The sequence below is a fragment of the Aethalodelphis obliquidens genome, unplaced genomic scaffold, assembly GCF_003676395.1.
Source record: "Aethalodelphis obliquidens isolate GAN/ISIS:26980383/991018 unplaced genomic scaffold, ASM367639v1 scaffold37, whole genome shotgun sequence".
NCBI classification, from domain to species: domain Eukaryota; kingdom Metazoa; phylum Chordata; class Mammalia; order Artiodactyla; family Delphinidae; genus Aethalodelphis; species Aethalodelphis obliquidens.
The window spans coordinates 7,582,087-7,605,631 of NW_020837981.1; the positions used below are offsets into that span (position 1 = coordinate 7,582,087).

Here is a 23,545-nt window from a genome sequence, read left to right on the forward strand (position 1 = left end):
TCTTACCTCTCCTAGCTCTCTGGGCCTCAGTCTCCTTACCTACAAACTGGAAATGATGACAGCATCTGCTTCACAGTGTGGTCATGATGATCAGATGGTTTAACATTGAAAACACACTTAGGATAATATCTGCATAAAGTAGGAATGATTTGAGTCTTTATTATTAGGATTATTTTTATGCCCATCTGAACCTTACTACCCTGTTAGGATTAGGGTGCATCCTATAAGATTGTTTTCATAAGCAAAAATGGGCCAAACAGCAATAATTTCATACAAAGGGAGTGAGACTTCTCCAGACCATCAAGGTGAAAGCCATTGTGAAAAGGAATATTTTCTTTGATGCAATTTTTAAAAGACTGGAATGAAGAAATTCTTAATGAGCAAATATAATGTGTTAGGACTTGGTAATTGCCCTGGAGAAAATGTCACCTCACTTTCACATTCTGGTTTGAGAGCTTAATTGTTGGGGAAAATGTTGATACCAAATAACGAAAACAAAATGATGAAGAATAAAACATTAAAAATGCCTGAGTCGGTCAGTAAGCTAAAAAGTCGAGGACAGTGTGTTAAACCCGTAGAAGGTGGTGAGCCTGTGATAGGCCAGCAGCCCCCTAGAGGGGGCTGAGATGATGGATGCCCCCCAGGGAGCAAGGGGGGCAAAGAGCAATCGTGCTCTTTGTGGGAATGTGGAAGCACAGAGGAGGAGGAAGACCCCCGACTGCCCCGTGGTGCCAGATCTGGTGGCCTGTGTCACCCCCCTCCCGTTGCTCATGTGTGCCTCCCGCCTGGAGCCCGGTTCGCGGGCCTCGGCAGGAGTGCCCTGGCAGCGTGTGAAGTCTGCCTGTCAGCTGAGGCAGGAGTCTTCTCTGGGCACCTATCCCAGTCAGCAGGCAAGAGAGGACAGCCCCAGCCCCCCACCCCTGCAGCTTCCAGAACTGAAACCCTCGGCTCCTTCTTTTTTTTTTTCCCCCAATTTTTTATTTCTAGAGGAAACTCTACCAACATCAAACCACCTCCGGCCAATATCATCTGCTGATATCATCAGCAAATCGTACTAATATAATTCCTGAATTCCAAGATGTACTTTCTCCGCCAATGCACACACATTTCAACATTTCTGAAACCGGTTGATACCTTCTATCTGACGGGTACATTCCATGTGGTCGCTCTTTTTCCTTTTTTTCCTCGGCTCCTTCTTGAGTTTATCTGGCTTCTGGGGCACGACCACTCCCCGCCTGGCCGGAGTAGGCCAGGCCTGTGACCTGGGCCATCCTGGCTCTGAGGTGTGGGCAGGAGGGTCTGATCTCCCCGTGGCCTGCGAGACCCCTGGGGATTGATCCCGCCCCTCTCCAGCAGCCACTTCTTGGTGGTGGTGGCGGGGGGGGGGGGGGGTTGGCTGAGGTGGTCCTTCAGCCAGGCTAGCTTCCTGGTCTCAGAACTGTCCTCGTTCCGCTCAGCCGGGGCGGTGGTTCTTTTTCCCTCTGACCCGTAGTGGCTTCCTACACTGTCCTCCCTTCTCTCTGTACCTCACTCTTTATTTACCCTCTTTTCTCTGCCACTGCCCTCCCTCTCCCTGCTTCTCCAGAGTGGGTTGTGCCAAGAGGGGGCAGTCGGGGGGGCCTGTCAGGGTCTTTGCCTCACTCTGGACACCAGGTCAGCTCTGACCCCTCTCTTCCCTGCTTCCCACCTTTCCAAGTGGGCACATCTAGGGGCTTCCTTCACAAGGGCCGGTGTCCAGACTCTGACCACGGGCAGGCCAAGTCCACTGAAGGTTCGCCGGCGTCAGGAGGACGTGGTTACCGTCCGGGGCGGCTGGTCCCCCACAGGGAAGCTGTGGGGCGCTGCTGCGTGTCACGGAGGTCCTTCCAGATACCAGGTCGCTTCCCAAGACAGACCCTCTGACAGAGCCGCTGTCCCCTAGAAAGCCCAGCTTGGTCACTTGGACGGGCCGGTCTTTCTGCTGCCCCTGAATGCACTTGCATCTCCTATGCCCAGTCCTGCTTGGGGAGCTGAATTTGCTAGAAAGTGGGGGAGCTCTGTGCGAGGGAGGAAGTACTGCGAGAGGTGGAGGCTGAGCAGAGGCGCGTTCTCGTGTTGCCTGTATTTTGCTTCTTCAGGAAGCCTTTGAACCGGACCAGGAGTTACTCTTGCAGTAGATGCTCACTTTGTCATTTGTCACATTCTTCATTTTTCTGAGGATTATAGAGGCACAGAGGGAGCTTTCTGTATGAGTGCTTCAAAGAGTTTGATTTGAAATTTTAATGGAGCGTGTAACGCTTTGGGGGGGGTCCAGGTGCAAATCCTTTAGATCTCAGCTTTTTAAAGGAACTGAAACACATAGGACTTCACCAGCAAACGTAGTGGTGTGTTTTCAGATTGAGAAATAACTCCATATGCTGGAGTGTAAAAACTGTATTGTAGACGCAGCGGGTGGGGAGCATGGTGACCAGTGCTGCACCCTTCACTGCAGTGGGGCCTCATGTCACGTTTGTCACGAGAGCTCTTTAGGGAGAGGTAGTGGGCTCTCGGCAAAACGTATACCACGTGAATGGCAGGGCAGGGTCTGGCAGGAGCCCTCCAGGGGCATTCCACCTGGGCCCCTGGTCCTGGCTCTGTGTGGCGCTGTGAGAGTTTGGGCGGACCCTAATATAGCATCGCTAGGGGTCTGAACGTGGCTGTGGAACACGTAGTCATGGGGGGCGGGGGCCGGTGTCGGAACGGGCTCTGGCTGAGACCCTAGTGTTTCCCTCCGTCCAGCTCCCGAGAGTCCAGCCCCAGCTCCTATACCAGTCGGAGGGCACTTCTGGGCCAGAAGGCCTGGTAACCTTCCCCTCTGCCTGCCCCTCACCCCCGCCAGATCAAAGACACGGTGACAATGGACGTGGGGAGAGCCAACAAGGAGGCTGAAATCCTTCGAAAGCAGTGCAAGGCTCTGTGCCAGGAGCTGAAGGAAGCCCTCCAGGAGGCGGATGTGGCCAAGTGCCGGCGGGACTGGGCCTTCCAGGAGCGGGACAAGATCGTGGCGGAGCGGGACAGCATCCGGTATGGGGCGCCCCGGGGCCACATGGGCTCGGCTCTCCCCGTGGTGCCCTGGGTCTGTGGGAGGGTCGGAGTCATAACCACTTCCTTCCAGGTAAGGTGGGCGTGACTTGGGTCGTCCCTCCTCACCCTAGGTGATGCCCCAGCCTCGCCTCATAGTGAGAATTTTAGCATTTTCCATCATGTCTCGACTTCCCATTTCCCTTCACCCTAGAAGTCCGAGCACATGCTGTGTCCACAGCATGGACCCCCGTGAAGTGGTATGAGGCCACGCTTTTTTCTTAGGGGGTTTCTGTTGCAACTGACATTTCAAAAATGTGTTCTTTCAGCCAGTATTCATTGGTCACCTACCGTGTGCCAGGATCTTAGGTCCCTTGAGCAAGGAGACCCTGGGAGAGAAACAACCTTTGAGGCTCCTGGGCACGTGTGATGCCCGTGAGGGGCCGGCACCGCGGGGGCTACAGGCAGCTTCGTGGGACAGGGTGGTCGGGGGGAGGGAGGTGCGTGAACAGTGAATTCGTGGGGGCATGAAGGGAACTGGGGGACGGGTAGGGAGGTCTCCCCAGAAAGCATGGCGTCCATGCTAGAACTAAAGCTCGAGTGGCACTTTTCCAGGTGGAGAAGGGGGGATGGGTGTTGCAGCCTGAGGGACCATCATGAACAAAGGTGTATGGTGAGCTCAGGGCAGAGCTGGGACTGGTTGTGGCATGAGTGGGGTGCGCACTTGGTGAGTCACAGGAGAAGCGGCTGGCAGGGCTCCTGAGGGCAGGTGGTGAGGGCCTGTGAAGGGGAGCCCTGGAGTGTAGACTTGGCCCTTGGCCTGGAATAAAGCCAGGAGAGGCCCTGCTGGTGGTGGTGGTGGTGATGATGATGATGATGGCGATAAGTGAGGACTTGGTCATTGAGAGTTTCTGCAAGATCCCTTGTGGTTGTTTGGAGAGACTGATGTCCACCTGGGCTGGTCAGGAGATGAAGGTTCCGGATTGGAGGAGGTTTGGGGCCATGGAGAAGTGGGGACCAGCCCTCAGGGTCCATCGAGTGGCAGGGTGCCGTTCTGCCGGTGGCACAGAGCACAGCACAGACTCTCCTGCTACCTGGTCACCTGTCCCCACCACCTCTCTGAGTGACTGAGCTGATCGTGGGAGCCCAGAGGCCACACGTCTGTTAGTAGAGAGCTGTTAAGCCTGCACCCCACCTGCACAGGGCTCCGGGCTGCAGAGATGCCTAGGACATGATTTCTGTCCAAGGGGGGGCTCAGTCTAGTTGTGGGGTGGAGGGCATCTCTAGAAAAGCCTGCACGTGGGTAGTGGTGCAGTGTCTGGTCGGTGCTGGGGCACAGGGGCTTGCCAGGTGGGCTGTGCGGGTGGGAGCGTGGTCGTTGACCCCAGACACACTGAGGCTGAACCTGTGGGATGAACACTGTACGTTCAGAAGCGGATGCTCGTTGCCTGGTAACCGTGGGGGTGTCTCCTCTGCCAGGTCCCCAGTGTCCTCTCTGTCCCTGTGTGGGATGGGCCTGGGTGGCCTTGCCTCCAAACTCTCAAGCGCTCCATCTGTGCATCTGGGAGTGAGGCAAGCACCTGGGGTGTTCGGGAGCATGGGCTGCAGGCCTCACTGCAAGCCGTGAGTCCTCTGTCCCCTGCCCCTCACAGTGACCTAGCCCTCTGCCCCCTCTGCCAGGACGCTCTGTGACAACCTGAGGCGGGAGCGGGACCGGGCGGTGAGCGAACTGGCTGAGGCCCTGCGCAGCCTGGATGACACTCGCAAACAGAAGAACGACGTCAGCCGGGAGCTGAAGGAGCTCAAGTACGCTGGGGTGGGCGCCTGCTGGGAGAGCTGGCGCCCGGGAGCGTGGTGTCCGCTTCCGTCAGGTCAGGGCAGCCCCATGAGCAGGGCCTGCAGTCTGTCCCTTCACTCTGCCTTACTCGGTCAGTCCGTAAAATGTGTCCGAGTGTGGCCTCTCTGTTGAGAGTTAATTAGAAATCCTTAGATCAGCACAGAGTGTGGCAGCGGCCCTTTGGTGAGCGAGTCGGGGTGGGCAGGCACTGCGTGCCAAGGCTCATCGGAAGGAAGGTCCCTGCCCCGGGCGGTCCACTGGGGGACAGGTAGGCATGTGTCGTCCATTCATTCCCTCCCTCCCTCCCTCCCTCCCTCCCTCATTCATTCGGCAACTCCACAAGGATTTGCCAGGTGCCTGCTGCGTGGGGGCCAGGCCCCGGGGGAGGCACAAGCCGCCGGGTCCCTGCCCTGTGGGGCTCATAATACACGGAGACAGACCAAAGGCAGGGCCATCCGAGAGACCAGCACGCAGTCGAACAGAATGATGACAGGTTCTGATGCAGCATTTTTGAAGGCGGTTGTGACTACCGCTCAGCAGTCTGTGCTGTTTGGGGTGTCAGACAGCGTCCCCTCAGTTACAGCGCTGCTCCCAGGGGTGTTACTTCACACTTGGTGGCCCCTAGCAGTGTACTGAAAATACAGAGATCCAAGCTGAAGAACAGAAATCGGCAGATGCCAATTGGCAGTGCAGTCCAGAGCCAGACCAGGTAGTTGAGAAGCAGCGGCCGTCCGCTTGCTCGTGAGGCTTCCTGAACCGATAGGGTGGTTGGAAGCTGGTGAGCGTGCAAGCCTCGCACACTCGGGGGACGCCTTCCGGAAGTGGGTGACAGCTTCCCCTTCTTCCCCGTTCAACAGAACCTCCTAACGTAAGGCAAAGAGCTTCATTGACTCCGTGAAAACCCAGAAGCCCTGGGGCTTGAGCACTCTAAGAAAATCCCGTGGGTTAAGCGGCAGAGGGACAGCTGCTCTCCAGGCACCCAGTTAGGGTCTGGCAGGTGGTGGAATCAAATTAAGGCAAAGCCTGGCGCCTCGGGGGCTTGAGCACGGGAGGAGGTTTTGCACGTTAATTGAGCTGGAGTTGCCTGGAACTTCTAAGAAATGTCAAGTTCCGTTTGTTTGTTCATTCAGCATGTTTGTATTTGCACCTTCTCTGAGCTAAGTTCTCTAACCAGTGGGATGCAGGGGAGGGAGTCCTTGCCGCTGCCCGGGAAGCCCCCCGTCTGCAGAAGCAACAGATGTATGTGCCTAGTGGGTGAGAGGTGAGCCGCGTGCGGTGAGCATGAAGTGCAGAGCTGCTTCTCTGTCGGGGAAGAAAGCTTGGAGAAGGACTACCCGTGGGCTGCGTGGCCTCCTAGAGCTGGCCACACATTCTTGAGCACGGTTCAGGCAAAGGTGTGGACATGGGAGCGCGTCCAGTCGAGCAGGAAACAACAGTAGTGAGGGGTGTGGCAGGAACCCACTGGGCAGTGCTGAGGAATTGGAGAGGTCATCTGGGCCCAGGTTCTAGGAAGAAGGATGTTACTGGGGCATGTTAACAGGTTTCTGAGTCTTTTTTCGTCCTCCTCACTGGGTCTTTCTGAGAACTAAAGCTTTTTATTTTGATCGAATCCGATTTGCTGATTTTTATTTTTTTACTTTTAATGGATTGTGTTATGTCTAAGAACCCTTAATCCAGTCCTAGATCTCAAAGATTTTTCTCCTATACTTGCCTTCTAGAAGTTTTTTAGTTTTATATTTAAATCTGTGATAGGTCTTGTGTTAATTTTTATATAAGGTATGGGGTTTAGGTTGAGAGTCTGTTGCCAGGATGTCCTCTTGCTCCAGCATCATTCGTTGAAGACCATCCTTCCTCTACTGAACCACTTCTGCACCTTTTGTACTTTGTGGGGCTATTTCTGGGTCCTCTGCTCTGTTCCGTTGATCCATGTGTCTGTCTTCCTGGCAGTTCCACATGGTCCTGATTTCTGTAGCCGTATAAGAAGTCTTGAAATCAGGTAGAATGATTCCTCCCATTTTATTCTTCATTTTCAAAATGGGTTTCGCTGTTCTAATTCCTTTGCCTTTCTGTGTATATTTTAGAATAGTCTTATCCCTGTCTACAGAAAGTCTTGCTGGCATTTCTGTAAGAATTGCATTAAACCCCTAGATAAATTAGGGGCAATTTTCTGAGACTTAAAAAAAACAAAAACAAAAAAACTATGAAAACTCACTGGTACCCAAGAAGCCTTGGGTTTATGAGGCAGCTGGTGTGAAGTATGAGGGGGGAGGGGAATGGTCCACCTCATTTCCGAGTGGACTTTGGTGGGATGCTTTGCCTCCCAGAGGGCCGTTGCCATGGCTCTCTCTTTGTTCACAGGGAGCAGATGGAATCCCAGTTGGAAAAGGAGGCCCGGTTCCGGCAGCTGATGGCCCATAGCTCCCACGACTCGGCCATTGACACAGACTCCATGGAGTGGGAAACAGAAGTCGTGGAGTTTGAAAGGGAGACGGTAAACCGCCCTTGTGTCTTCTCTTCCCAGCTCTCCTCAACGTGACGGCTTTGGATGGGGGAGGGAAAGGATGGCCCTCTTGCAGGGCCCCCAACTTCATGGCTGCTAGTTGGGAGGTCAGCTTTTTCTCCCAGGGCGTGGATGCATCCTTTCCCTGCACTTGTCCAAGCCCCATGCAGTAGCAGCTTGGTCTCCTGTGTTACCCGGCGGATGCTTGCAGTGCATGGAAAGCAGAGGCAAGAGCAGAGCGCCAGGGGGCTGAGAGAGAGAGAGAGAGAGAGAGAGAGAGAGAGAGAGAGAGAGAGAGTGTGTGTTTCCAGTGGTGGAAAGGGGATCACAGCCGCTCAGAGGTTTTATCTTGGGGACCACGTGTCCCGTCGGGGTGAAGGGACAGCACCCGCCTCGGAGTGAGTGTCTTGGGGGCGGGTGTAAGAGCCAAATGTTTCTCATCTCTGCTGTAAAGTGAGCTGTTGCCACTCTTCTTTTGCCAGGAGGATATTGACTTGAAGGCACTTGGTTTCGATATGGCAGAGGGTGTGAATGAGCCTTGTTTGCCGGGGGACTGTGGCATATTTGTCACTAAAGTGGACAAAGGAAGCATCGCTGATGGCCGCTTACGGTGAGTGTAGTGGGCTCCAGGCTTTGGAGGGAAGGTGGCAGTTTCCCTCTGACCTAATGCAGAGGGCCTGGAGAGCCAGGTGGCGTTTAAATGAACGCATCCCAGGACCTGGGGGCCTCACAGAGGCTGTTGAGGCTTTCAGGCTTAACTGCTAACATTGTTCTTAAAGGCTGCTTGGACTCCGAATCGCCTCTGAATCTGATCTTTCTCCCATCACCAGGTGCTGCCTTTTGCTTCTCTGTGTAGTAAGGGGCTCAGGTGAAGTGTGTGAGAGTCTGGAATGTGCATTGCCTGCTCATCCCATGAAATAGTGATGATAATAATTAGCACCTACATAGTGCTTGGTATTTGCTAAGTTTAAGTACTTCATATAATTCATTAATCTTTACAATCCCATGAGGTAGGTGCTTCTGTTGCCCCCATTTTACAAATGAGGGCACTGAGGCCCAGAGGGACTACGTCATGCCGCTAGTAAGTGGTAGAGCTAGGGTTTGAAACCAGGCTCCAACCCTTGCCAGCTTAACCACTCCACCTTCCTAGAAGAGGAAACCTTTCTCTTTTCTTTCTTTTTTTTTAAAAATAAATTTATTTATTTGTTTGTTTTTATTTTTGGCTGTGCTGGGTCTTCGTTGCTGCGCGCGGGCTTTCTCTAGTTGCCGTGAGCGGGGGCTACTCTTCGTTGCGGAGCACGGGCTCTAGGCGCGCGGGCTTCAGCAGTTGTGGCACGTGGGCTCAGTAGTTGTGGCGCACGGGCTTAGTTGCTCCACGGCATGTGGGATCTTCCCGGACCAGGGCTCGAACCCGTGTCCCCTGCATTGGCAGGCGGATTCGTAACCACCGTGTACCAGGGAAGCCCCGAGGAAACCTTTCTGAATGTGTTTGTGGGGTACCTGCTTTCTGGTGTTCTGCTCCCCGAATGGGAGCAACAGGGGCCGGCCCCCTGGTCCCAAGGCCTCCGCTGGCAGTGACCTGGCTGTCCCCCTCCTCAGGGTCAATGACTGGCTGTTGAGAATCAACGACGTGGACCTCATCAATAAGGACAAGAAGCAGGCCATGAAGGCGCTCCTCAATGGGGAGGGGGCCATCAACATGGTCGTGCGTCGGAGGAAGTCCCTGGGCGGGAAGGTGGTCACACCGCTGCACATCAACCTGAGCGGGCATAAAGGTAGGGGCTGGGGAGGTGGGCAGGGCACCCTTTTCTCGTACAGAGAGATCACATGTGTTTTCGGGCACCCCTCATTCCCAGAACCAGGCGTTGATGTGGTTTCAGTGCAGCCCATGTGCTTCACGCTACGGGGCCGTCTGGGTCCTGGGTCTTGCTTGTCTCTGATTGTTTGATTCGCCAGACCAGACCTGACCCGGTCCCTGGGTGGTGTGACCTGGGCGGGGTGCTGGGATGGACAGGTTGCAGTCTGCCAACATCCTTTTTAAAAGTTTATCTCGTAAAGTCAAGATGAGACAACCAGAGGGCCATGCAACCCGGGCAGGGGTTAACCGGGGACCTCTGGTTTGCAGACAGCGGCATCAGCCTGGAGAATGGAGTGTATGCTGCCGCCGTGGTGCCCGGAAGCCCGGCTGCCAAAGAGGGGTCCCTCGCCGTGGGAGACAGGATTGTGGCTGTAAGTCTCAGGGAACCCTTCCTCTGGTTCTAGACTCCCCATCTCCCAGTTCCCATCCTAAGGGCAACTACTTTTAACAGTTCATTGTGTTTTCTCCCCCAAACGTTCAAAACTTATATCTCCCACTTTTTTTTTTTTTTTTTTTTTAAACTTAGATGTGATCATAGTATACTGTGCTGCTGCTAACCTTGCTTTCTGTTTCTAACAGCGTGCCTTGAGGTTCTTCCAGATTCACATCTTTAGATCTGTCTGAGTCATTTCAGTAACTGCATGTTCCTTAGTGGCCTTTGGGCTGGTCTCCTGATGGACAGTCAGGACATTTTTTGCCATTGTAATAGTGCTTCATGGCCACTGCTGTGTCCCGCCACGGGATAGAGTCCCGGGTGGGGGAATTGCTGGATCAGAGGGCATAAGCATTCAACATGTGATGTGATGTCCCTCCTTGTGCTTCAGAGAAGTCCCACCTGCCGTGTTTGGGGGAGCTCGTTACTTCACATCTTTGCCAGTGTTTTTCAGATTTGGGGGTGAGCTAGAGTTTGAAAGCAATATGGCCAATACGAAAAACTCTTAAGATGTGGGGAAGTTATAAAGAAAAACAAAACCAACCAAATTAATCTACCACCCCAAGATAATCACTCTGAATATATATATTTTTTTAACTTTCAATTTTGAAATAATTACAGAAATAATTATAATTCAGTTATAATGTTAAACAATATTAAAAAGTGAAGTGGCAAAGATAGTACAGAAAGGTCCTACGTACCCATCATCCAGTTAACATCTAATGGTTACATCTTACGTAACTATGAAATCTGTTATCACATTTTAGGATAAAAAACAGGGCTGTCCACCACCACAAAGATCTCCCTCGTGTCACTCCTTTCTGTTAACCCCCGCAGTCCTAAGCATGCCCCCTCCCCGCCATCATAAGCCCTGGCAACTAATCTGTTCCCCAGCTCTATAATTCTGTCATTTGGAGGATATTGTGTAAGTAGAGTCTGCAGTACTTGCCCGTTTGAGATGGCCTTTTCCACCTGGCTTCGTGCTGTGAGCTCCATCACGTGGTTGGATGTGCTGATGCCGTGGTCCTTCTCGAAGCCGGGTAGGACTCCATGGTATGGGTGCACCCCAGTCTCACCGTTCACCTATTGCACATACACTTTTAAAAAGCACTGGAACGTGTCTGAGAGGGGTGCGGACAGAGACTCAGGCGTGAGGGGCTGTAGGAGTCTTTGCGATGATACTTCATGTCACGTGGGTCCAGCCTCCCACATCATGATCTTGTTTTCAGTCTCCTCACGCCCCTGGGGGGGCATCCGTGTTTGTTTTCCTTTTTGCTCTTGAAGGAGTTCTGAGCCGTGGTCCAGCATCACGCAGCAGGAAGCGGCGGGTCCAGGATGTCCCTCTGGGACCCGTGGTGTTCTGGTCCCAGTCAGTCAAAGTCACTTCCCCAGAGTGCTTTCAAGGCTGTGTGTTTCATTTGCCTCAGAAGCCCCATAACTGGACTTTGAGGGCCTTAACTGGGGAGGGGCTTTCTCTCCTTTGCCAGCTCCAGACGGGGGCACCTTACAGAACAAGGCCCACTGTCCAGCGTGGGTCAGCAGCTAGGCAGAACCCCTATCCTGGTGGTGGGCCTGACGGGCTCTCTGTTGGCCCTAGATCAATGGCATTGCACTGGACAACAAGTCTCTGAATGAGTGTGAATCGCTGCTGCGGAGCTGCCAGGACTCCCTGACCCTCTCCCTCCTGAAGGTAAGGGCCCCCGCCCTGCACTGGCTCTGCTCTCGCCCTCTTTGGGGCAGGCAGAACCCCAGCTCCTTGTACCCAAGCCACTTCTCCACATCACTGGGATCCTTGGAAAAAAGGTCTTGACTTATAAGTGCAAGGTATGCGTGAACCCTGACTGGATCCTGGTTTCAAAACCAAAACCAAAACCAAAAACCCAGAAACAAAAAAACCTAGCTATGAAGGACATTTTGGAGGTGGGGGGTACATTTGGATCTGGACTGGATAATTAGATGATCTTAGGGAATTGTTACTTTTCCTGGGTATAATGATGGTATTGGGGTCACACAGGAGAATGGCCTTATTTGGGAGAAGTGCGTGCTAAGGCTGTTCGGGTGAAATGTCATAATATTTGTAACTTGTTTTCGAATGATCTGCAGTATAAATAGATACAGACAATTGGGCAAAATATTGTTGAATCTAAATGGGTTTAAGGGCGTTTATTGTACTTCTTATCAGCTTTTCCAAGAAGGTTGGAAAAGGGCTCATCTACTTCATTAAGAGATAGTTTTAAAAATTATTTTAAAATTAATAGCCTTTTTGGGGAACAGATTTAGGTTTACAGAAAAGTTGAGTTAGTACAGAGAGTTCTCATATCTTCCGCTCTGTGATATCGATGAGCCAATATTAATACATTAGTATTAACTAAAGTCTGTAGTTAACGTGAGGATCCACTCTTGGGGTTGTACATTCTACGGGTTTAGACAAATGTATAATGACACGTATCCGCCGTTACAGTATCCTGCAGAGTGATTTCAGTGCCCTGAAGATCCTCTGGGCTTCACCTGTTCATCCCTTCCTCCCCCTCAACCCCCGGCAAACGCTGATCTTTTGACTATCTCTGTAGTTTTGCCTTTTCCAGAATGTCATATAGCTGGACTCACATAGCATGTAGCCTTTTCAGATTGGCTTCTTTCACTTAGTCCTGTGCATTTAAGGTTCCTGCATGTCTTTTCATGGCTTGATAGGTTGTTTCTTTTTATCACTGAATAATATTCCATTGTCTAGGTGTACTGTAAGATGCCTTTAATAGTGAATTTTTTATATTTACATTTAATAATTTTAAAAAATAGGCAGGACACAGTGCAGGTGATTTCAGAAAATGCTCAAAGTCAAGGGAACTTTGTGTCTTTCCTGTGGGTTCCCAGTGGCCTGGCTGTGAGCAAGCGTCACCTGTTGGCGAGGTGTACATGCCTGCACGTCTGTCCATCTGTCCAACTTTGGGGTGTGTGTGGCCCATTCCTGACCATCGCTCTACCTCCAGGGATGTTTTTCGGTGGCAGCTCCAGGTCGTGCGGTCTCACCGGCTCTCTTCCTCACTCCTCTGCAACCCCTACTTAGGTGTTCCCTCAGAGCGCGTCGTGGAGCGGCCAGAACATCTTTGAAAACATCAAGGACTCTGATAAGATGCTGAGCTTCCGAGCCCATGGCCCGGAGGTCCAGGCTCAGAATAAACGGAATTTGATGCAGCACAACAACTCCACGCAGACGGACATCTTCTACGCCGACAGGCTGGAGGACAGGAAGGAGTCTGGCCCCCCAGGAGGCAGCAGCTCCTTCCTGCACAAGCCGTTCCCCGGGGGAACCTTCCCCGTCTCCCCCCAGGCCTGTCCCAGCGCCTCCGAGCGTAGCCTGAGCCCCTTCCGCTCGGACGCCTCGGGGGAGCGTGGCTCTGGGCCGGTGGACGTGCGTAGCCGGCGGCCACTGCTGCCCTTTGAGACTGAGGTGGGCCCCTGTGGGGAGGCAGAGGCCCGCCTGGACAAGGCAGAGCCCGAGAATGCCAACAGCGGCGGGACCTGGCCCAAGGCTGTGCTCAGCTCCACGGCAGGACCCGAGAAGCTCTCCGTTTACAAGAAGCCAAAGCAAAGAAAGTCTATCTTTGACCCAAACACTTTCAAACGCCCCCAGACGCCCCCCAAAATAGACTACCTGCTCCCAGGCCCTGGGCCTGCTTACTCCCCCCTGCCCTCCAAGAGGGTGGGACCTCTGACGCCCCCAAAACCTCCCAGGAGGGGTGACTCCATTAAGTTCCAGCACAAACTGGAAACCAGTTCTGAGTCAGAGGCCACTCTAGTGGGCAGCTCCCCATCCACCAGCCCCCCGAGCGCCCTGCCCCCCGACATGGACCCCGGGGAGCCCATGCACGCCTCGCCCCCTCGCAAGGCCAGGGTCCGCATTGCTTCCAGCTACTACCCTGAAGGGGACGGGGACTCCTCCTACCTGCCGGCCAAGAAGTCCTGTGACGAGGACCTCACCTCCCAGAAGATGGACGAGCTGGGGCAGAAGCGCCGCCGGCCAAAGTCTGCTCCCAGCTTTCGGCCCAAGCTCGCTCCAGTAGTGATCTCTGCTCAGTTCCTGGAGGTAGGGCTCAGCCCTGGAGTGGGTCAGGGGGAGGTGGAGGTGGGGCGGGCCACACAGGGACCTGCGCCCGCCCGCACTGGCATCCCCCAGCTCAGGCTTAGCCCTGGCTCCTTTGCCTCTGCTCTCAGCACCTGCCCGGGAGAAGGGGAGGGGATGGCAGGTGAGTGCCCGCAGGAAGCAGTCTCCCTTTAGGAGATTAGAAAGCAGCCTGGGGTGTGCGTGATAGCCGTAATACAACACCAAGAGGGCAACGCTTTCTTGGGTGTGGGGTTTGATTTGCTTATTGAGCAAGAAGCTTTTGAACTTGTATTGCAATAAACCCAAGTGGCAAGGACCCACCTCAAAGGTTTAGGGAGTCAAGATAGCACGTGTGAATCTGTTAGCCGGCAGCAGGACAGGCCGGCTTGTGTTTGTGGGTGCTGTGGTCATTTCCAGAAGGGAGAGATTGCTGTGAGCAGGAGAACAAATACGTGCTACTTTCAGCAGACACGGAGCTTCACACGGCTGGGCAGGTTGTGTGGAGTTGCTGCATACGTGTGCCCGATGCACCCATGTGTTCCACCCTCTCTACACACAAAAGCTGTTTATTCGAAAGAACAGATTCTTGCTGTGTGGTTTTCTTCCAAAGTATTTTTGAAGGAAGTTCTTCTCTTCCAGATGTGTAAGGCAACGTGAATGAATAAACGAGTTAACGATCTCTCCCAAATGTCACGTCATGTGTCTGAGTGGGAGAAGCTAGGTCGTAAGGGATAGAAATCGCTTGCAAATGCCTGTGTGTTTCCCTGTTTCCAGCCACTGCCTCTTGCCTTTGGTTCTGCAGGAGCAGAAGAGCGTCCCGGCCGGTGGAGAGCTCTCCCCAGATCTCCAGGAGTGGTCCCCTTACTCGCCAGGGCATTCCAGCCGGCACAGCAACCCCCCCTTCTACCCCAGCAGGGCGTCTGTGGGTGAGCTGGCAGGGCAGGGCCGGGGAGGAGGGTCGATGCGGGCTCCCAGGGCCGCTCAGTCCCAGGGAGAGTGGAGACTGTCATTTCAGGGAGCTGCTGTGTGTCCTCAAAGATCTAGCCACTGCTGACCTGTCTGGAGTATTCAGTCTTCTATCAGTGACATTTTTTAGCTTTTCAGAGTGCTTTCTCCCCATAGCAGCCTGGGAAATGGGAAGCACTGAAGAGGGTTCTCCTGCCTTACAGGTGGAGCAGGGCCAGAAGCTTGCATAGATCTGGGGCTGGCTGGATGCTTTGGGGCCACTGTCTCACCCTGCCCATTTGCAGGCACTGTTCCCCGCAGTATGACCCCGAGCACCACTGTGAGCTCCGTCCTGAGGAACCCCATCTACACCGTGCGCAGCCACAGGGTCGGCCCTTGCAGCTCTCCGCCTGTCCCCAGAGAGGCTGGCCCCCAGGGTTTGCATCCCAGGTATGTGAAGCCGCCTGTGCTTCCCTGTACCCCAGCCATCCAAGCCCACCTGGGCATAAGGCCACTGTGTATAGAGGGGTTCCCTTGCCTAGCTGGGAAGAGGCCGGGTAGAGCAGCGCTGGGGCCCCGGGGAAAGGAAACTTTAAGGTCGCTCTCTTCATTTACCAGCGTGGAGCTTGAAAAGGTATTTGTAGGACGATGGTAGAGAAGGCAGCTGATAGCTGAGCGCTCACATGCCGGGTACTGTCCTCAGACCTTTATAAACATCATCTCACTTGGTCACCAGAGCCACCCTATTACTACTGTCTCTGGTTGATAGATGAGGAACTGAGCCTTAAGAAAATGAATGGATTGGCTCAAGGTCACTCATTCATTCGATCACTTGACAGATTTTAATAGAGCACAGACTGCATGCCGTGGACTGCTATAGTTCTAGAGGGCTACAGTGAAAAATTAAGTAGACAAACTTCATCTCCTGTGGCATTTGTGTTCAAGTGGCCGGGCCGAGGTGGGGAGTGGGGAACGACCAAAAAAGAGAACAGAGTGATACCAGATGGTGCTGAATGGCCCTAAAGACCCTAAAGTGTTGACAAGCTAGGCTGTGACTTGGAAGAGGGTGGCAAGTTATATTGGGCGGTGGAGAGGGCCCCATGCAGGGGGATGCTGCTGTGACTGGAAGGCTGAGAAGAGGCCAGTTGTACACGACTTGGGGAGGAGCCTCCAGGAAGGAGGGCTGTAGGTGCTGCAGCCCGGGCATCTGAGAATGGTGCAGTGGGCTCCAGGGACAGAGTAGGGGAGCTTGGCAAAGAGACGGTGAGTCAGGAGGAAGGCCCACGTCGTAGGGCACAAACCCAGAGTTTGGGTTTTATTTTGAGTACAGTGAAGACCACTGGAAGGCCCTAAGCAGGCAAGAGACGTAGTCTCATAGCTAGAAGAGGTCATCATCGGGCCTGAATGCGGGCCAGCCTGACGTGGGCAACGCGGGCTCCCCGCCCTCAGCTCTCCCGTTTCCAGGGACGGGCTCCTCTAGGGAGAGCCTCGGTGCCGTCCTGCCCCTCCGTGCCCGCCCAGGAGGCAGAGCCTCTGTTCGTCCCTGCAGAAAGCCCTCTGTCCCAGTGAGCTTGGTCCTGGCCTGGCGCTTGCAGGGCCCTCTGAGCGTGGCTGCGGGCAGTCGCCGTCCTCGGCCGACTGGGAGCCGCTTCCGGGCCTCCCTGAGCTGGCAGAGGGCCTCAGGGTGGCCAGCCACTTGTTATCCTGACCTGGTCCTTCTCCCGAGCCCCTCACTTGTCTGCTTTTCGACAGTGTCCAGCACCAGGGCCGCCTGAGCCTGGATCTGAGCCCCAGGGCCTGCAGCGACTGCTCTGAGATGAGAGCCTCCCACGGGTGCAACTCCCTGCCCTCCAGCGCCCGCCTCGGTAACTGAGCCACTGGCGCCTTCTCGCCAGAGCAGGCACCAGCCTTTCTTCATCTCCACCCGCATCCTCATGCCCAGACCTCCTGGCGGCCCACACACAGCCCCTCTCCCGTCTGGGGGCCGAGGCCGGCTCCACGCTGCACCCAGAGCCCTTTCCTGTGGCCTTCCTGCAGCTTCCCACAGTGGCCGTGTAGTTGTTCTGGTGACCCCTGGCCCAGGAACCTTGCTCCCTGACCCTGAGGTCATTCTGGGGGATGTCGTGTTGCCGATCACTTATGGAAAACGCACCCCAGAGTCGAGGCTAGCAGTTGTCTCAAAGAGACTCTGGTGGAGCTGCTTCCGGCGTTGTGGACACAAGGCCGGCAGTCGCGCCTGTCGCGTGGGGTGCTGTCTCTGTTCGGGGCTGGAAGCGAGACTTGTGGGATGCTGTTCTGAAGCAGCCTAGCCCTGCACGGTTTATTCACGTACTGGGGCTAGGCCTCTGCTTTCCCTGACTGTTCCACGTTGAGACCCCATTGGGGATAAATGGCAGGGCCCACTTTCGTTCTCTCATAACCGTGTATGTTTCCTGACTACTAGGATGGTGGTGAGGGAGTGAGGGGCGCTGTTTAATTGCAGGCCTAAAGTTTTGTCCCCTTGTGGAACCACAGGGTCTTCGAGCAACTTGCAGTTTAAGGCAGAACGCATTAAAATCCCATCAACGCCAAGATATCCGCGGTCTGTCGTGGGCTCTGACAGAGGTGAGAACTTCTCAGTGGCCCTTCCCCCTGCTGACCCCCTCCGTCCTCAGGGTGGGGTGTCTGGGCACCGCTCACAGTTCACTCCCGGTCTCAGCCATCAGTCATGCTGGCGGGGCCAGGACCCGGGCCCTGGTGGGAGATGCAGGGGGGAGTGCGAGGCACGAGGCACCTGCACGCATGGCCGTGCGTCCGGGCTGCGGGAGCGGAGGTGCAGGCCCGGGCCTCACCCACCCCTCTCGGCAGGCTCGCTGTCCCACTCGGAGTGCAGCACTCCCCCGCAGTCTCCTCTGAATGTCGAAGGCCTGTCCTCCTGTAGCCCATCCCAGACCTCAGCCGCCACATTGCCCAGGATTGCCGTCAACCCCGCGGCCCTCGGGGAGCGCAGAAAGGACAGGTGAGTGGGCACAGGGGAGGATGGCGCACTGCTGTAGCGGGCCAGCGCTCGGCCGCGCCCTCGGCCCCGGGTGTGGTGCGGTTTGGGGAGTTCCGACAGAGTTGACCTCCGGCGAGGCTGCAGGCGTTTGGGTCGCCTAGCATCCCCTGGTGTCTTGCTCCAGGACGTCACGAGGAAGTCCTGTGGACACGTGATGCAGGAGGAGGGGCGCACGTGGATGGCCAGTTGGAGGAGCAGGGTGAGCTCCTTCCACTGAGTGCCCACGGGAGGAGGGGGGCTCCAGCACGTGATGCTGGGGACGACCTGACAGTGACCGTGATGGAGTGATGCCGTTCACTGCTCCCCAGGCCGTTGCTTAAGCACGTTCCACGTGATAAGTCGTGAAACCCTCACATGACCCTGTGATCAGCGGCATCATCATCGGCCCCATTTTAAAGATGAGGAAACTGAGGCCAGAAAGTTGGAGTGGTCTGTCTGTGGTCACATGGTTAGTGACTGGCCTATACTAATTAGAATCAGGACTCTTTTATTTTTTTTAAACTTCTGGCTGCGCCATGCGACATGCGGGATCTTAGTTCCCCAACCAGGAATCAAACCCCTGCCCCCTGCAGTGGAAGAGTGGAGTCTTAACCACTGGACCACCAGGGAAGTCCCAGGACTCCTTCTTACCCTTTTCTTTTTGGCCCCAGAACACAGCTGTATCGCTTGCTCCCTCCCCCCGCCCCCCAAGCTTTTTATTGTGAGATAAAATACACACAGGAAGAGAGTGTGTGAACCATACATGTACAGCTTAGCCGTTTATTGGTTCATTTTGAAATGCAGGCCGATCTCAGCTGTCAGTCCAGACGTGCCTCCTCTCAGGGCTGGTCCCTTCCTGCACAAGCTCTGCACGTTCCTCATCCACCTCTGGTGTTCTTCAGAGTGGGATTTACCAGATCGTATCTATCTATTTAAAGGGTCTAGATCCTAGTGGGAGATTGGATTAAACTTGAACTTACCTGTATCTAATCACTTAGAATCTAGGACTAGAGCTACTCTCCTCCACTTACATCCAGAAAGCTGAGGGCCCTTGTAGCTGCAAGCCATGGGAGAGACGCTGCTGGGTGGGCCCATAGTTAAGAAAATCTCATTTACGATCTGAACCTGTAAGACAGCACACCTAGCAAGTGTAAACTGGAGAACAGAGCATACCCATAACCGCCAAGGCGCCTGGGCCCCCAGGGGAGTCAGCACAGTTCGCGTGGACGTGTTCATGATGGCCTCACCTGCATCGCGCAGACAGGAGCACAAACCGGCCCTGGGGGTGCGAGGTTTTACTGAACCCCCCAGCTCAGGTCACTGAGAGAACAAGACTTTCCCCCCACTGAAGGGGGCTCCTTAGAAGCAGAAGGGGCCTTATCACATGCGGTTCAGACATCCCCTTAGCTTTCTCCACGGTGCACAGAGAACCGGTGTGTGTGTGTGAGCGAGTGTGTGTGTCAGTGTCGGTGATTCCTGCCTTCACAGCGCTTAGGTGACATAAACTTTAACACGTGTGACCTGACTGAAGAATGGGTTACTTACTAAAAATAGTCCCCTTTTCCTCAGTCTCAAGTTAACTGTCATTATAGAAAACTGGGAAAACTAGAAAAGTAGAAAGAAAAAAAGTCACATAATCTCATCAACCCGAGGTTCAGTTGCTGTTATTTCACCTTCTGAGGTGTGTGTGTATGTATATATACAGTTTAAATACATGCTTTATTTATGTTGTTTTACATACATAAACTTCCTCCTTAATGTTATGTTTTAAGCTGTTTGTAGTGTTAAGTATACTTTATGAACTTCTTTTACAAAGCAGCCTTATTGTTCTGACAAAACTCTTGTGCATATTATAAAAATTTTAAATCATTCGGGAGATTAAAAAGTAAGGATTCCCTCCCAAAGGGCCCCCCTCTGCCTGCCTGCCCTTCAGCACGTGGACCACCCCCCCACCCCCCCCACCCCTCCCTGACATGTGCTCTGGAGGAGGGAGCCCTCGGGGGTGGCGCTCTGCTTGTCCCCTCCCCTGGCCTTTGGCTGCAGTCTTGTCCTGAGGAGGAGCTCGGGCAGCATGCAGCGGGGGGGTCCTGGCGGCTCGGGGTCACTTAACTGTCTGTCTGTCTGTCTGTCTGTCACGTTCCAGGCGTCTGTGGTTGTCTTCCTCCTCCAATCACCCCCGCTCTGCCTTCTAACCTTTTGCACCTTCCAGATGCCTCCACCACCACAGATCCCTCCTGAGACTGCCTGTGGCTGCCAGGCCCAGGTCCTCCTCCCTGAGGAGTATGAGGTTGGCCCGACAGGAGGTCCCCACCCCAGCCCCCCCTGCGCCCCTTATCCCCCGCCGTGCGGTGGGCGGCTCCTCGGGGCCAGTGGGTGCATGGTGCCGCCTTGCTCCCAGCCTCCCCGCTCTCTTTTTAGTGCCTCCGGTTTGCAGCAGCTTAATCTCATGATCATTTTGCATCCTCCTGTGTCCTGGTAAATATAAAAACTGATGTTTAATGTTGCCCCTTCTTGGGTGAATATCACCCAGAAAGCAGTCCTTTTGCCCCAAGGGCGTCTTGAGACCCCGTTGGAGGTTTGTACGTTGCACATTGTGAGGCCACTCCTCTCCTGTTAGGGAAACCTGCGTGCCTTTTCCCCGCGTATATCAGTGACCCTTCTTGGTGTCTTCGGGACTGGGTGCTTCTGTGTCCATCCGCGGGTGGGGGGTCGTGTCTGTATTGCATGGGGTTGTGTATCACCGTCGTACAAAGGTGGACTTCATCGTGTTTCCATCCAGCTGTGTCATCATAGGAGCGTCTGTGCCCCCTGGCCCTTTCTGCGTAGTGATTGCATGCCTGACCTCAGATCTTCCCCAGACCGTTCCTTTGAGCCTGAGTCCCCAAAACTGTTGGCTCTCTTCCAAGGCCCTACGTGGAGGAGCCACGCCATGTGAAGCTACAGAAGGGCTCGGAGCCTCTGGGCATCTCCATCGTGAGCGGGGAGAAGGGCGGTGTCTACGTCTCGAAGGTGACCGGGGGGAGCATCGCTCACCAGGCCGGCCTTGAGTACGGGGACCAGTTACTTGAGGTGAGCGGGAGCTGCCGTCCTCTCCCTCCTCTCCTCTCCTCTCCTCCCTTCCTGAGTCCCCAGGCCCTCCTCCACGCCCTCCTCTGCCATCACTGAGCCCGCTCCCGGTGTCTCCTAGTTCAATGGCATAAACCTGCGGAGCGCCACGGAGCAGCAGGCCCGGCTCATCATCGGGCAGCAGTGCGACACCATCACCATCCTGGCCCAGTACAACCCACACATGCACCAGCTGAGCGGCCACTCCCGGTCCAGGTGAGGCCCTGGCCTCCTGGGGGGCATGGGGGCCGCAGGAAGAGAGACGGGTGCGGCAGGTGCGTGGCTCGCTGTGGGGAGACCTACGTGCCAGCTGCAAGTTCTGGGGATTCTGCTGCCATGAGAGAGGAGTTGACCAGCCCTGGGTTTTGGAGAAGGGACATATGGAGGGATGGTTTTCCCTCCTGAAATAGGGTGTGGGAACAGGTGGCTGGGTCCCGCGTGCAGCAGGAAGCCCCGGCATGGGTATGTGGAGCAGGCAGGAGCTGCGGCCCCGGGCGGACGCTCCCACAGAGTGGTCTGGCCCCACTCCACGAGCAGACACTGGACACCTGCCCCCGTCTGCCTCTGTGCTGTGGGTGGCAGGACAGGTGAGGAAAGGGTGAGACGTGCCCCTGCCATGCAGCGCCTGTGAAGGGTAGGGCTGAAAGGCACATGCAGAGGAAAAGAGAACAGTGAATTCGTGGGTCCCCAGGCTGACCCCTTTGCAGAGGATCCCCGAGTTGAGGACAGGCAGATCCTGCAACTGGGTGACCGAGTCCAGGCTCCTGAGGCGCCTGCTCTCCTCAGGGTTCGGGTCACAGAGCTGCGTCACCTGGTCCTTGTTCACGTCCCAGACCTGGTCACCACCAGAGATGGGGCGGCTCCGGCCGGCTGCATGCTACTCCTCACTCTTCCTGTCCTGTCCCCAGCTCCCACCTGGACCCTGTCAGTCCCCACTCCACTCTCCAGGGCAGCAGTGCCACCACCCCGGAGCATCCCTCTGTCATTGACCCACTGATGGAGCAGGACGAGGGCCCTGGCACACCCCCGGCCAAGCAGAGCACCCCCGGCTCCAGGTCAGCAGATGCATGCCACGAGCCTTCCATCCGTGCACTTGGCTGAGCGGGGTGGGTCCGGGGGGTCATTGTTGGGGCCCAAGCACATCCTCTGAGGGACGTGGGTCCCAGCGCCGCCCTGCGCTGCAGACGGCACACCGGCTTGTCAGGATTTGGGGTGGGGAGCACGCCAGTCCTTTTTTCCTCCCTCCGTCCTGCCCTCTCTCCCTTTCTTTCTCTCGTTTTCTCACTGACTCATTCTTAGCTCTGCCTTTTTTCTTTCTCTCCTCCTTTTCTCACTCACTTGTTTTCTGATTCTGTCCTTAGACAGAATCCCACGGTCATCCCCCAGCCAGGCCCCGGGCTCTGGCCATCAACAGCAGTGTTGCCCCCAAGGAGCTCTAGGTTTGAGGGTGGCAGACCAGTGTCCAGGCATGTGCAGCACAGCCGGAGTGCTGGGAGGGGCGCCAGGGGCCGCGATGGAACAGTCATGAGGAGCATGGCAGGGCAGTGACAGCTAAGTCACAGCTCATCACGGGATGAGCAGGGGTTAGCCGTGCAAAGGGCGGGCGTGAAGAGACGTCCGGAGGAGGGAGCGGCATTAGTGTGGGCAGGAGCTGGCGGGGAGGTGGGGGAGGGTCACACAGGCTGGGTCCTGAGGCAGTCACTCTTCAGTCTTGGACAGAGCCCTTTCTCGGGTTCGACCTTAATGAACTGTTCAGAGAAGTTTGAGGCTGGAAGCTGGGACATCTTCAGGGCTTTCCTACTTGTGACCGTTCACTGTGCCCATTATGGCTACCCTTACCTGCAGCAAAATTTTCGTCACCGGCTGGCTCCCCCGCTGAGGTCCTGCTCATTCGGTTCTGTTGCTGTCCCGTCTCCTTCACTCAGTTTGTTTGCCAGCCTTTCAGTGTCCCTGTGCTGTGAGTTCCTTGAGGCAAGGGGCCCTGCTGCTTGGTTTAGTGCCATCTGGGCCATAGAAGCTGCTCAGTAAACATTTGCTGGATGAGTTGTGCCCTGGCTGGTGAGCCTGGCTCTGCAGTTCTCTGCAGGAGAATAGAGTTAGGAAAACAAGTGCAGTCCAGGTGCGCAAGACATAGCCCATGGTGTGTGATGGACAGCTGGGCTGGAAAGCAGGGGTGTTGATTTCCACTCTGTTCCCAAGTGGCTTTGTGACCCGGGGTCACGTGTTCACCTCCACCAAACCTCAGCATCCTGCCTACAAACCGGGTCACTAGAACTAGAGGCTGTGTCGGCCCGCCTCCCAGCTCCTGTGGTTCTGAGAGCTCGTGAGACCGTGGCGGGGGGGGGGTGGGCAGCAGAAAACGGTTAGGGCGTCACCACTGTTTCATCTTTCTCATGTCTTCCTCCCTCCCTGTGCACAATTGAAGAGCTTCATTTTCCTCCCCATAAGGATGGTGGGAGATGCCACCAAGAAGACCCCAGAACCACGAGTTGTTTTCATCAAGAAGTCCCAGCTGGAGCTTGGCGTGCACTTATGTGGTGGGAACCTGCATGGGGTGTTCGTGGCCGAGGTGGAGGACGACAGTCCTGCCAAGGGCCCCGACGGCCTCGTGCCTGGGGACCTCGTCCTTGAGGTGAGTTCTGCGCCCTCTGAGCAGCAGCCGGGCTGCTCTCCGCCCGCACGTCGGGCTTGCCGCCGTCTCAGTCGGCAC

The 23,545-nt window shown here is 55.2% G+C and overlaps 1 protein-coding gene across 9 annotated transcripts in view; it reads left to right on the top strand.

Annotated features, from left to right (window-relative positions):
• DLG5 (discs large MAGUK scaffold protein 5) overlaps positions 1–23,545 on the top strand; it is a 121,456-nt gene that overhangs the window by 83,164 nt on the left and 14,747 nt on the right. For 6 of the 9 annotated variants that reach the window (XM_027129768.1, XM_027129775.1, XM_027129769.1 and 3 more), the window contains 17 exons: positions 2,858–3,042; positions 4,720–4,845; positions 7,235–7,367; positions 7,859–7,986; positions 8,976–9,151; positions 9,502–9,605; positions 11,265–11,357; positions 12,732–13,751; positions 14,572–14,695; positions 14,939–15,164; positions 16,467–16,579; positions 17,229–17,318; positions 17,562–17,712; positions 20,637–20,799; positions 20,918–21,051; positions 21,744–21,890; positions 23,284–23,467. In XM_027129768.1, coding sequence (XP_026985569.1) covers positions 2,858–3,042; positions 4,720–4,845; positions 7,235–7,367; positions 7,859–7,986; positions 8,976–9,151; positions 9,502–9,605; positions 11,265–11,357; positions 12,732–13,751; positions 14,572–14,695; positions 14,939–15,164; positions 16,467–16,579; positions 17,229–17,318; positions 17,562–17,712; positions 20,637–20,799; positions 20,918–21,051; positions 21,744–21,890; positions 23,284–23,467 — 3,297 coding nt within the window. The remainder of the gene's footprint in view (positions 1–2,857; positions 3,043–4,719; positions 4,846–7,234; positions 7,368–7,858; positions 7,987–8,975; positions 9,152–9,501; positions 9,606–11,264; positions 11,358–12,731; positions 13,752–14,571; positions 14,696–14,938; positions 15,165–16,466; positions 16,580–17,228; positions 17,319–17,561; positions 17,713–20,636; positions 20,800–20,917; positions 21,052–21,743; positions 21,891–23,283; positions 23,468–23,545) is intronic. The other 3 variants (XM_027129771.1, XM_027129770.1, XM_027129772.1) reach the window with 2 other exon arrangements.